A 12,580-nucleotide genomic window follows, 5' to 3' on the forward strand; every position below is an offset into this window, starting at 1 on the left:
GGGATACCCTCCACTACTGCTCAATCATGTGCACATATAACAGGTAATCTCCTACCAGCATACAGACAATCAGACCACTATAGGTCACTAAGCATAAACACATCCGCTCTCACAGGATACAGATCTAACCGATCATACAAACATATAACCATCCTATCTACCAGGATGTCGAGCTAACATATCGCAATAGTAACTATCTCAAATAACAAATCAAAGGGCCGTCCTTGGTGCCTTAGACCCTTGGGTACAGTGAGGATAACTCACCTTGAAATGCTGAACTGAATAGATAAGATCCAATCCTTTGCTCACGGCCACGAACTCCACCACCTAACACTTGATGAAACCATATCTATAAGTGCCCAATTTACCAGAATACCCTTGGAAATCAAACTGGTAAACTCTTGGTCAAAGTCAAAGTCCAGGTCGAAGTCAACCTTCCTGGTTGACCCTACTCGTCGAGTCAACCTAGTGACTCGCTGAGTTCATGAACTCAGAAACCCCACAATTCGCGACTCGACTCGTCGAGTCACCCCATGACTCGCCGAGCCCTTCAATCCGAGTCCTAGCCTGTCCAACTCACTGAGTCCACTCAACTCACTGATCTGCATTATAACCAAATGGGTTAGGGTTTGCGACCCGACTCGTCGAGTCCAAGAACAGACTTGTCGAGTTCACTTAATTCGTCCTCATTCAGACGATTTCAGTCCATCCCACTGCTTCCAACTCATAGATCTGGACTCCTAAGGCTAGTTTTACACGTAAAGTTTCCAACTTTACGTGCATGCAAGGTGCTTTTGGCTCAATACAATCTAGAGAGAAGGTTCAAGACAAGAATGCTCACAAACAAGCTAAAGGGCTGATACTTTATGCCTCCATGGACCAAGATAAGTCTAGATCTGAAGTTGCAACCCCAGATCTAGTCCCAAAACCCGAAATGGATCCCAAACATGCTAAATAGCCCCAATCATCATCCAAGAATAGATCTAAAAGGGAAAAGCTCAAAGTAACGACTTGTTACCTCAGAAATGTGCCCAAGATGAAGTAGATTCTGGATCTACACGAACTCCTTGATGCTAGCCTCTTGATCTACAAGTTTCCTTCACTATAGTCCTCTTCCAAAGCTTCCAATCACTCAACAATGGAGGTTTACACGATTTAGGGTTTACTGACTCTCAAGGGGTAACAAAGAGGCTGGGGTGAGGACATAAGGTCCTTTAAATAGGGTGCAAACCCTAAAATTAGGGTTTTCTCTTCCCAGCACCGACTCGTCGAGTCCCGCCGCCGACTCGGCGAGTTGGTCACTTAACACGTGGCCAAAACCCGCTCCGACTCGACGAGTTAAGATACCTAATCGTCGAGTCTACTCCTTTATTTACACATAGCACCCCGAACTTATATTCCTGAATTTGGGATGTTACAAGAATTTTGCATTAAATGGCCAGAAGGATTTGTTATTTGATTTTATTATGGGTTCTAAACCGCTTGGTTTCAAATGTATCTTCAAAAAAAATATATGAAACTTAATGGCTCGATTCATAAATTCAAGGCCTAGTTAGTCATTCACGGGTTAGGCAAAAGACTAGTAATGACTATTTTGATATGTATGCTCTAATAGAACGGATGTTTACCATTATATAGTTGATTGCCTTGGAAGCTATACAGAATAGGTTAACTCATAAAAGAGATGCCAATCAGTCTTTTTAAAAGGGGGTCTTGATGAAGAAATTTGCATTAAAAGGCCAGATGGATTTGTTATTTGATTTTATTTCGGGTTCTAAACACTTGGTTTCAAATGTATCTTCAAAAAGAATATGAAACTTAATGGTTTGATTTATAAATTCAAGGCCCAGTTGGTCATTCACAGATTAGGCAAAAGACTAGTGATGACTATTTTGATATGTATGCTCTAATAGCACGAACGTTTACCATTGTATACTTGATTGCATTGGAAGCTATACAGAATATGTTAACTCATCAAAGATATGTCAATTCAGTCTTTTTAAAAGAGGATCTTAATAAAGAAGTTTGCATGAAATGGCCAAAAGGCCTTGTTATGCCCGAAACCAAGCATAAAAAGTATGAAGTTGTAAAATCATTATATAGGTTGTAGTAAGCACCCAAACAATAGCGTGAAAACTTAAATAAAGTCATTGTGTCAAGTGGCTTTTCTTTAAACCATCGTGAAAAATGTGTTGAAATTTGATACTTTCGATAAAAGTGTAATAATTTTTCTGTGTATATTGATGTCGGTGTTGATTTTTGGTACTAACTTCCGATAGATGAAACTATGAAGCTCCCATCATCAAAATTTTCCATAAAATGGCATGTGAGGTTGATGTAATCCTTAGGATAAGGAGAAAAGGGTGAACAAATGGTTTGTTATCATACAATCACACTATATTGAGGAAATTCCAAATAAATTTAACTACGGTAATTATTTTCCCAACATTATGATGTATCTTAGTGTGAAATTGATTTCCTAATACAAGTGAATATTTAATATTAACTAGAATACTCTATGGATATGGGTTGCTTATGTTGTAGGGAGATTGAGTAGGTACATGATCAACATAAGTACTCAATATTGGGAAGCAGTTCAAAGAGTATTTAAATATCCTAAAGGAACCATGAATTATGGTTTGAGTTATTTGGTGTATCTTTCGGCCTTAAATATTACCTAGATGCAATTTGGATATCCAAAATAGAGGTTCGTTCCTCTGTGAGTGGTTGAGTATTCTTTATTGGGGGAGATGTCATTTATGGGCTTCCAATAAAAAAAACATGATTAGGTTGTGTTTTAGGTTATCGATAAAGTGACAAAGTGGTTAAGAATTTTAGTGTATGAAATTATATTATGGTCAAAACTTATTACACTTATTTTTCATCTATTGTGAAAGTGTTTCCATTTTGGATAAGGCATGTATCCCAATTTACAATGGCTAGTCCATATATTTAGGTGTTATGCATAACATGATTAGAGACTTAATCATGAATGATGTAATCTCAATCAATTAAATTTGTTAGGACGCAACAAAACGTAGCAGATCGTCTAACTAAATGTTTCACCAGGGACTTAGTACATAATTTTGTAACTAAGATGGGATTGCAGTCCATCTAAATACTCAATGGCAAGACACCTAATTCCATTTTGAATATGATATTAGAAGCCAAATTCAATACAAAAAGATCAAACTTATGGGTAGGAACACATTTTGAATCATCATAGGTATATGTTTGGGCCTATAGTATGTAAGGATGAGGTTATCTTCTTAATAATTCTTTTTATAAAGTGTATTGTGTGTATGATGTAAAACAGTTACATATATGATCGAAAAGTATAGCAAAACTATTGTATGTATGATGTAAATCAATTACCTATATGATTGGAAACTATAGCAAAACTTCATAAGCTTGGGTACCATGTTTTCATATCATAAAAGGATAATGACACACAACTTTATAATTGTGTCAGGTTTCATTTACTAGATGAGTATAAAATTTATAAGTAAGTTATCTCGAGGTATTCAATGTGTTGATAAGGCTAATCCTTCACCTTGATTCTTGAATATTTGAAATGTGTAAAATATTAACATGAAAATTGATTTGATGTTTACATTTATGTATAAATTTGTTTTTTTTTTTAACTTTCATCAATCTTATCCACTTTTCGAATAATATTTGTTTGTATATAAAATTCGCCGATTTTAGGACTCTCAAGTTAGAATCATTCCTACACAAATCTAGTTTGTTATTTTCTTTTCTTTCTTTTTTTTGGCCTCATACGAGCCGAGGTTTCCAACATGCTTTGCAAGCCGACTAATCCCTAGGCAACTACTCGCTTCGTGAGTAGCCCGAAGTCATAGTGGGTGAATCAACACGAATCTAGTTTGTGTTTTCTTTTCATGTTTGAATCTTAAAGTTCCTTTTGATGGATTATCCCAAATGAAACCCACGCATACAATCAATTACTGAAAGTGAGAATGCATGATCCATCAAATATTCAAGAACCATATTTGATCATCAAACTGGTCCTGTTTTCTCCCTCAGTTTCTATCAAATCCCTTGATATCTACATATTTACTATTTTTGTATATATTTGTTTCATGTTACTATTTTTTTTTATCTATTTTAAAAGTATTATAGCATGTGCCTCGTGCTAAAATCCATGTATCAAAACATTATATTAGACTTACTGAAAATTTTATATAAGAATACGAATTTGTGTTGAGAAGCTTTTCAAATTATAGAATTAATAAAGTAGAAAATGAGTGGTATGCACAAGTTTGATTAGGATAGAAGAGATGATGAGTGAATTGATGGTTGAAAATATAAGATGGGATAACATTCATTTCAGTTGTATATTCAAAAGTCTAATATTGCCACTTTATGGGTGATGATGACTATTCGTAAGATTCCCAAGTGTCATTTATCACTTATGCTTTTTTAGTGCAGATTTGTGGCTCAACCACCATTCATTTCACTTGTATAGTAAGATGCATACAAAAATAGTTTCAAGAAGATAGATTTTGTTTTCAAGATGGATTTGATGATAGATTTATAATGGTTTCAATATTTTTCAATATGTACTCATGATGTTCATACCCTAAACCTAAAATAAATGCATCTTTTTCCTTAATTCATTCTGCTTCTCCCTCGCTATCTTCCACATCTCTCATTACTTGATCTTCATCCACATTTTCCACAAAATCCTCACCATTATTTCCATCTCTATCATCATTATCTACATACGCTTGAGAGCTCACCACCTCTCCTATCAAGTTCTTGTGTTTCAAGTTTCCTTTAAAAATACAATTTTAATTGATTTAGCCACTCAACTCAACTCAACTATTATATTATATTATATTATAATAATAATAATAAAATAAAATAACAGGAGATAAATATGTTAGTTACATACCCATCCAGAATTTGCATCCACTTGATGAAGAATGAAGAAGAGCCTTAACACGAAACAACAAACGTTCCAAAGATCTCTTGGTTGCAGGAATTTTACTAGTGATACCCGTTTGTTTCAAACCCTTTTTCATAACCAAAAAACAAATTATAATCAAAATATGTAAATAAATGTACATGAAAATAACAAAAAAAAAAACTATACCTTTGCTTCCGAACATAGGGTTTGTATTGTTCTTGTCCCCTTCTGGAAGTCTTTAAACTAAAAACCAAACCCAAAAAAAAAAGTAATAAAATGTCTAGTTTAATTCAACCCACTTGGTTTACTACAAACTGGACTTACAAGTTTAATGATAAGCTGATCATGGCCCTGAAAGTGGGTTTCCAGAAACTCAAAAACTGCACGCGAAGCCTCAAATATCAAAACTATTCTAGATTGAATAACTAACTAAATGACCATTTTACCCTTAGGGCGTTACACATACCTTTTAGGAAAGAATCAACAAATTTCCCACCATACTTCACCGCCATTGTGCGAACATTAACCTACATTAAACTTTTACATCAAAACTGGACTACACTACACAAGCTTTCTACAATGAGGAGGGCATTTACGTCCTTTCAGTACTACCTTGTCATGAGTCCTGCAAATGTTTATCAAGGATACAGCTACATTTACGGATTGATGAAGCTTCTCCATTATTAGCTGCACGTCTTTTGGTTGAGGGGTAGCTCTTGATTTACTTATGTGGACACCTTCTTTAACCTAATGTCATAAAGTGTTGCATTGTTAAATGTTAATTATCACAACTTGTTACTTATGATTTTTTGAAAGGGTGAATTTTTACCAGCTTCCCGAGTATAACAAGGTTCTGTTCATGCTTCAAGTAAAAAAAATATATATTTTTTTTAGTAAATCATATTTAAAACATAAATGTAGAAGGACAAGAGAAGAAGATATTAAGATGCCTACCAACTCTTTATACCAAACAAAAAAAGTTGAGGAGCAAAGAGTTGTAAAACCATGGCTTGTTTCCTCAGCTGTTGTTCTACTGGATAAAGATACCTGACATGACACCAAATAAATAACTTTTCTAATCTTATAATTTAAAAAAAAAAATGATAATTTTGTAAAAAACTTACCATAGGCAAAATAGAGCATGCAAGTTCATCAAGTGTTTGTGAAGTAGACTCACAATTTTCCAAGTAAACATGAACAATCTTCTGCACCATTTCCCCCTGTGATGTGAACAGCAGTAAAAGTTAAATAAACAATTAAAAAAAACAAATTCAACCGAATGAGATAATTGATTGAAATATAGAGATTTACTTTTCCTTTCCAACCATTTTCAACATCTTTATGCCAATCATGAGTCAATAGTTTTTTAGCAGAAGAGCTGAGTTTTTTGCGCATAGTGGCTATGAGTTCCCGAATGTCAACCACAATATGTTTACTACTACTTCCATCAATACGCTTTTCAAGAAATTTTTCAAGGGAAACAACTATTGACTCTAATGTGAGCACCACTTCTGAAGCAAGCATAAATGAGAAACAAACAGCTGCAAAATCAAAATATCCACCAGATTATATCAATTAAGAACCCTACTTTCCCCTACAAATAGGAAAAAAAAATGGAAAAAGAAACCATACCCACATCAAGAACCCCTTCAAGGAAAGCATAGACACCACCATATAATAAACCTATGTCTCCTGTTGATGATGAAGATGAAGATGAAGATGAAGATTCTTTTTTAGGTTGGAAAGACTTGAGGAGATCCATGAGAACCGAATGTTTTGTCATTATAAGATCTGGACATGTCAGCATCTGTGTTGGATCATGGTCAAACAGTCAAACTACAGAAATCCATAGGAGGGAGGAGGGTAGTTAGTGAGTACCTTGCTGAAGCAATGAAGTGTCTCTTTGACTACTGAACTTGAAACAAAAGGTACATAAACTACCATGTTAGGTATTTCTGGATTACCAGATAAGGAAGATTGATCCTTCCAATGAGTTTGACAAGTTTCAGAACCTGAAAAGTACTTTGTAAGATACAAGATGCTTTAAAACTGTATAAAATTATACGATCTTACCTTGTTCAAGTAATGATATAGCAGAATCTAGGTGTCTCCTTAAAGTTGGGAACAATGTCTGAATCTTGTTTATGAATTCAACTGTAGATATTTCACTTAAACTGGGAGGAGTGTTCATGGATCTGAAGGGTGTTGGTTTAGGGCAAAAAGATTCTATCTTGCTGTAAAGATCACGGAGGAGGTATAGATACACAGGCAACTAGAACATGAAATTCACATGAAAAGTAGTTAAGTTGCAATAAATTTGAGGGATAAATGCAAGAAATAGCAATGTACTTTTATTTATTTATATATTATAGCATCTTATTTTTGTTTAAAAGGCTTACCTCACATGTAGGATCTGCACAACAAGAAGCATGATCCTGTATTCAAGAAACATCAAACAAGCACATTAGGCACTAGATGTATATAGATATATTATATATACATATCAAAACCACGTATGCAACATTCTCTATGTATGCTGACTCAGCTTGAATGACTTCTTTAGTAATGTAAGTGAGTAAATAAAACATATTATTACGATCACTGAATATGGATTGATATTTGACCTCTGAATATGACAAAATGGAGAAACAATCAACCAAAAGAGGTCTAAGTTTGTGTCTTTGGGCTTCTAGAAGTTTAACAGCTTCAGAAATCTCAATATCAGTATCTACTGATTCATTTAAGTTGCTTGTAGAACATGTTGCTGACTCAGATGGACTGCTTCTAGAAGGGACTCCAGTAGATTTTTCATTTAAAACATCGTTGCTGTTTATTACACCTGATTTTTTCCATGTTTCAATAAGTGTAAGCTGAGTGGCACTGCTTCTTTGGGTGACTGAATTTTTCAATCCCTTTGATGACTTTTTATCCTTTCTCTTGTTTACTTGTAAAGAATCTTGATTTGTTGTGTTCTTTTCAGAACGAGTGGGCTCAATATGAAGGTAGAGTTCAGGTAAGGATAGAGGACACTCTTGGAGAAGATGATTCAACAAGCTCTCAAGAAATCTGCATCACATAAGAACTGTTAAGCAATTAATTTACAAATCACTTATTTGAAGAAAAAATTCTTTTAGTGCGAGGTTTAATTACTAATTTCAACTTACATGAGGTTTTTCAAACGTTTCAAGATTTTGGTGACTGTATCCTCCTTAGTAGCTTGACTTATGCAGTCAAATCTTCCAGCAACTTGTGTACCAAAGGCATTAAGCTATTTGAGATTTTTTTAAAAACAGTAATAGTAATAAACTGTCATTTAAACTGCCATAATAAGCAAATATGGTATAATCCATTAGTGTATTTAGTGAATACTTACTAGCTCTCGGATCCAATTAATTGCATAATAAAGAGAGAGGCATAGAACATGTTTCTGCTTTTTATTTAATGATTGCCAAGATTTCAAGAAAAGCTGCAAAACCAATGGGAAGAAGCTATTAGCCAAAAAATGACTAGAATTAAAGAAACTACTTTAATAAAAGAAATCAAGTTAGATCCATGAACTTAACCTTAGAAGAAGGAAGATGAATAGGACATCCGAGAAGTGCATCAATTCCTCCAAGAGATCCCTGATTTCCCAACCTTTCCATCTAGATAAAAAAATTAGATACAAAAAAAAAATCATTATGAAGAAATAAAAATTAACAAAAAGTTGTGTTTTTAAAAGACACCTACAACAGAAAGCAAGCGGAAATTTGCAGGAAGAGTTTGTAGTGATGTTAGCCTGCACATAACAAATCTTTTTTAGTAATCCTAGTTATTCATTTTTATCAAATCTTTTTGGAAGTTAAAACAGTGAAAGAAAACTCACAAGTCAATATGGTCAACTTAAGTTTACCTTGATGATGAGGAAGCTAGAGACAATATGTTCATGCAGATAGGAGATATATCTCCATCTAAATTCATCCATAGCTCTCCTGTGTGACAGGAAAGTTAACAAAAAATAAAGTTTACTGAAAAGAAAAAAAAAATCGTTTGGGGACAATAAAGTCACATCCCTGTGATTCACCTTCTAGACCACAATATAAGTCAGAAGCAGGCAATTTCCCATCTTCTAAATCAGATAAAAACATGGATTCAAACTCTCCAACAAGTTGGCCAACCCTGCACATAAGAACATTTGTCACAAAAATATCTTATAAAGAAAACATGAGTTTCATTAATTCTTATTATTAATTGAGCAGTTAGCAGTTAGTAACATATAACTCACCTTTCCATGATTGCTGGATGAAGGGTTCTTGAATCAAGAATTGCAGATAGTTCATCACAGAATAGGATTAATGATATTGGCAACTGTTGACATGAATCCAGAGATGTTTTCAGAAGTTCTAGAGCCTCCTCATTTGTGTCTCCAAGGTGGGATAATATTTTTAAGGTTCCAATTAGACCCATTTTCTTGTACCTAAATTCTGGATTACTAACCTGTTGGATCCAACAGTTATTCCAAAAACTTCATTTAAAAAGAATGATTTTGAAAGCTAACAATTGGATTTACATTTACCTGCTTCCTTACAATCATGAAAAGTTCATTTGCAATGGATGATCCGAATGATTCTTTATTAGATTGTGTTGACTGTGCTGACCTTGATAGAAAGCAGAAAACATCATATACCTGCAATACAAGTATCCAAGTGAAAAAATGCATGTGAAATAGTAATATACAAGAGTTATACTTTGGGTAAACATATTTGTAACCTTATGCAGGTTTTCAGTGGTAAACCCTTCCATATAATCCAATATACCTACATATAACAAAAACCAACATGTCATGTATAAAGTACACTACAACATTGGAGAAAAAATAATGAATCAAATAGAAAACAATGAAGAAATGAGAGTAATTATAGTATACCAGTTATGTAAGAACAGATTGGAATTAGTTCTTGAGAGTACTTAGAGGCTAGCAAGACCATAGCCTCTAAAGCTGAATTGACTTCAAACATAATACCAGACCCCACATGGGTGACTAATGCACCTAACACCTGTGAGTGTCCACATATGATAAGTTTCTGAATAATGGGGTTTCCTTTCTTTCCTTCTAAAAACAAGAGTACATATTAGAGGAAGTAAGCAACTTACTTCTTGTCTTGAGTAGGTATCAGGAAACCCCTCGAATAGGTACTTATACATCTGAATGCCAAATTTGCTTGCTTTCTGTTCTTTGCAGGCCAATACGTATTCTGACAGCAGCAAAAATGAGGAAAAGTGATCCTAAATTCAAGAAACAAGAGGCACAAAATTACCATCTTTCAAAATTACAAAACCCCAATTTCATTCAGATGAAAGGAAATGACAACATACCTTTACCAGTTCCTTGTACCCAAAAATGCATTGCTCAAATAAAACATCCTGAATAGACCCTTCGATGATTTTCTTCTTTAGTAGCTTTTCAACACTCTTTTGCATTGATTCACAGTTCTTATAAATTAGCATCAGCAACCAAATGTCAATCATTTTATGATCCTGGGGTTTATCAATGTATTGAAGTTCTTTTAGTATTTCCTGACATAGTATCTGCAAGCATTGACATACACAAGAAGATATTATTTGAAAAGGCTAGAAAGTTATACAATTTGTAAATAATACTTTAAGTTTCAAGTACATTTTTAAAACGAAAACTTGACCCCAAAGCATCAAGAACAGAAGCCTCCACGTTATTTATGATTGATTTTCCCTTGAGTTTATTGTGTTGGGCTGGAGTATCAAAGACTCCAACCATCTTGTATTGTTCTCTGAATTGTGATATTATTCTTCGAGCATTTGTTGTTGTTGCAGAAAGCAGTAGAAACCTAAGTAGATATGGCAATTTTTCTGCTTCAATCGTTCGAATGCATGATAGTGCAATAGTTATAACCTTCAGATAATCAAATGCAACTTTAATTAGTAATTAGTCTACAAGTTATGACAATGTATATGTATGTAAACCAAATGACCTTATCTTGCAAGAGTTCATCCAAGTTAAGACTGGAGAAACAATCAATTACAGCAACTGTGGCAGTTGAGTCATCTTGCAACACCTTCTCAAGTGATTCAACCACAGTTTTATTGTTAGTGTCCCCCATAATCTCAGGCAATGATCCAATGATCTCCATCTTTAAGTGTGGGGGGCAAATTGATAAAACTTGGAACAGATTCTCGGTAAATGACTCGGAATCCACTAGAAAGTCAAGCCAACGGAACTGGTTTAGTATCAATCTAGCTATGTCCTCATCCAGACGCATGGTAGATGATGATGAATGTCCACAGTTATCATTATCAAAATACTCTGGAAGCTTCTCGAGCAACATGTTTTGAAGATCTAACTGGATCGAAGGAATCAGCAACAGCACCCTGACTAAGCTCTCACTTCGGACGTTGCTAGAACTATAACGCTGGGAAGGTAATAAAACCCTACAAGTGTAATGAAGTTTCCATTGCATTAAGGTTCACATAGCTGTTTGGATTCTAAGTTCAACGAGTACATATTCAACCAATTCCGTTTAACATAGGGTTAAACTGTATGATCGAATGAGAAGAGAATGATAAAAATCGGAACATACAAGATAATAAACTGTTTTTAAGATTTTGTAAGAATTAACCTGCGAAGATCATTTTGGTTGTCAATATAAGAGGAGAAACCTTCCAACAGTTGGGATCGAATAGAAGAGTCAGAAGACAAACGAATTTGGAGATGGTGACGGAGCTTGTGTAAGTCAGCAGGCAGGCAAGGAGGGCCGGAAGTGTTAAGCAATGTACAACCGGCATCTGCAAGGATCGAAGCCATTTTGTCAATTGAGTTTAGGGTTTCTGATGATGGCTTAGGCGGAGGTGCTATTGAGTCGTCGTTTTGAATATGTACAGAGTTGCTGACATTGACGGTGGAGGCAGCGGTGGGTTTAGGGATTTTGGAAGGGTGAGAGACTGGGGAAACGAATGAATTGGAAGGTCGTTTGGTACGGGCAGTGTTCGGGTTGCGAAGAAACACCATTTCTGTGGTCGGCGTGGATGAATTGTTTGAACTTCAAACTTCTACGGCTGAGGAGGGTGGAGAAGACGTATGAAGGCCTACAAAAGAAGGGGCACGAAAATGGCGCCAAAAATCCGATCGTTTTGAAAAAGAACTCAAAACTCAAACTTGGAAAACTTTTAATTTCATGTAGGGTAAATTAGTGAAATGGTGTTACATTGTTTGAGTGAAATTGTGCGTTTTGTTCTTATACACAACATTTTTATCTTTTTAAATTTTTTATAAGAAAGTGAAAACCAGGTTAGTCATCTTGAATGGGATGTTGGCATCCTAGTGACTAGTGACGTTATGTGATGTTGGCGTGGAGGAGCGTAACTGAGGCGGGGTGGTGTCGGGCAAAAATCCTCTCTCGTTTGGCGCCTCTTCACAACGTGAATAGAGAGAACATTGCACCTCCCAGGCGATGATGATGGAGTGAGGACGAAGATTGTGTTGGTGTGGTTGTGTGAGGTGTGATAGGTACGGGTGGACAAAACCAAACCCGGAAACCGAAAAAGCAATGAAACCAAAACCAAACAAAAACAGACAGTTTTGTTCAGATTTCAAAAACCAAAAGTATCGGTTTTGGTTTTTGTTTTCGTTTTGGG

At 35.1% G+C, this 12,580-nt stretch overlaps 1 protein-coding gene across 1 annotated transcript; it reads right to left on the minus strand.

Annotated features, from left to right (window-relative positions):
* Positions 1 to 4,501: 4,501 nt before the first annotated feature.
* LOC145159927 (fanconi anemia group D2 protein) lies at positions 4,502 to 12,035 on the minus strand. The gene is made up of 30 exons (XM_079078980.1): positions 11,566 to 12,035; positions 10,921 to 11,377; positions 10,590 to 10,841; positions 10,289 to 10,501; positions 10,067 to 10,198; positions 9,840 to 9,969; positions 9,683 to 9,729; positions 9,489 to 9,599; positions 9,198 to 9,409; positions 8,997 to 9,091; positions 8,826 to 8,904; positions 8,663 to 8,711; positions 8,497 to 8,577; positions 8,307 to 8,399; positions 8,098 to 8,201; positions 7,558 to 7,999; positions 7,333 to 7,368; positions 7,007 to 7,205; positions 6,812 to 6,945; positions 6,566 to 6,740; positions 6,245 to 6,474; positions 6,058 to 6,153; positions 5,888 to 5,980; positions 5,763 to 5,795; positions 5,546 to 5,680; positions 5,400 to 5,460; positions 5,258 to 5,313; positions 5,120 to 5,176; positions 4,919 to 5,039; positions 4,502 to 4,798 (listed from the first exon to the last, which is right to left on the minus strand). Exons 1-30 carry the CDS (start codon positions 11,952 to 11,954, stop codon positions 4,638 to 4,640), a joined length of 4,473 nt encoding a protein of 1,490 aa, XP_078935106.1. The 5' UTR covers positions 11,955 to 12,035; the 3' UTR covers positions 4,502 to 4,637.
* Between the last annotated feature and the right edge of the window lie 545 nt (positions 12,036 to 12,580).

Source organism: Lactuca virosa, chromosome 2 (genome assembly GCF_052849685.1).
Source record: "Lactuca virosa cultivar CGN04683 chromosome 2, Lactuca_virosa_CGN04683_v6, whole genome shotgun sequence".
Lineage (NCBI taxonomy): Eukaryota > Viridiplantae > Streptophyta > Magnoliopsida > Asterales > Asteraceae > Lactuca > Lactuca virosa.

Coding starts and splice junctions, on each gene's coding strand:
- LOC145159927 (XM_079078980.1), bottom strand. CDS start 11,954: ATGGTGTTTCTTCGCAACCCGAACACTGCCCGTACCAAACGACCTTCC. Junction 6,475..6,565: donor TGAAGGGGTTCTTGATGTGG/GTATGGTTTCTT, acceptor TTGATTTTGCAG/CTGTTTGTTTCTCATTTATG. Junction 5,681..5,762: donor TTGTTATACTCGGGAAGCTG/GTAAAAATTCAC, acceptor TTATGACATTAG/GTTAAAGAAGGTGTCCACAT.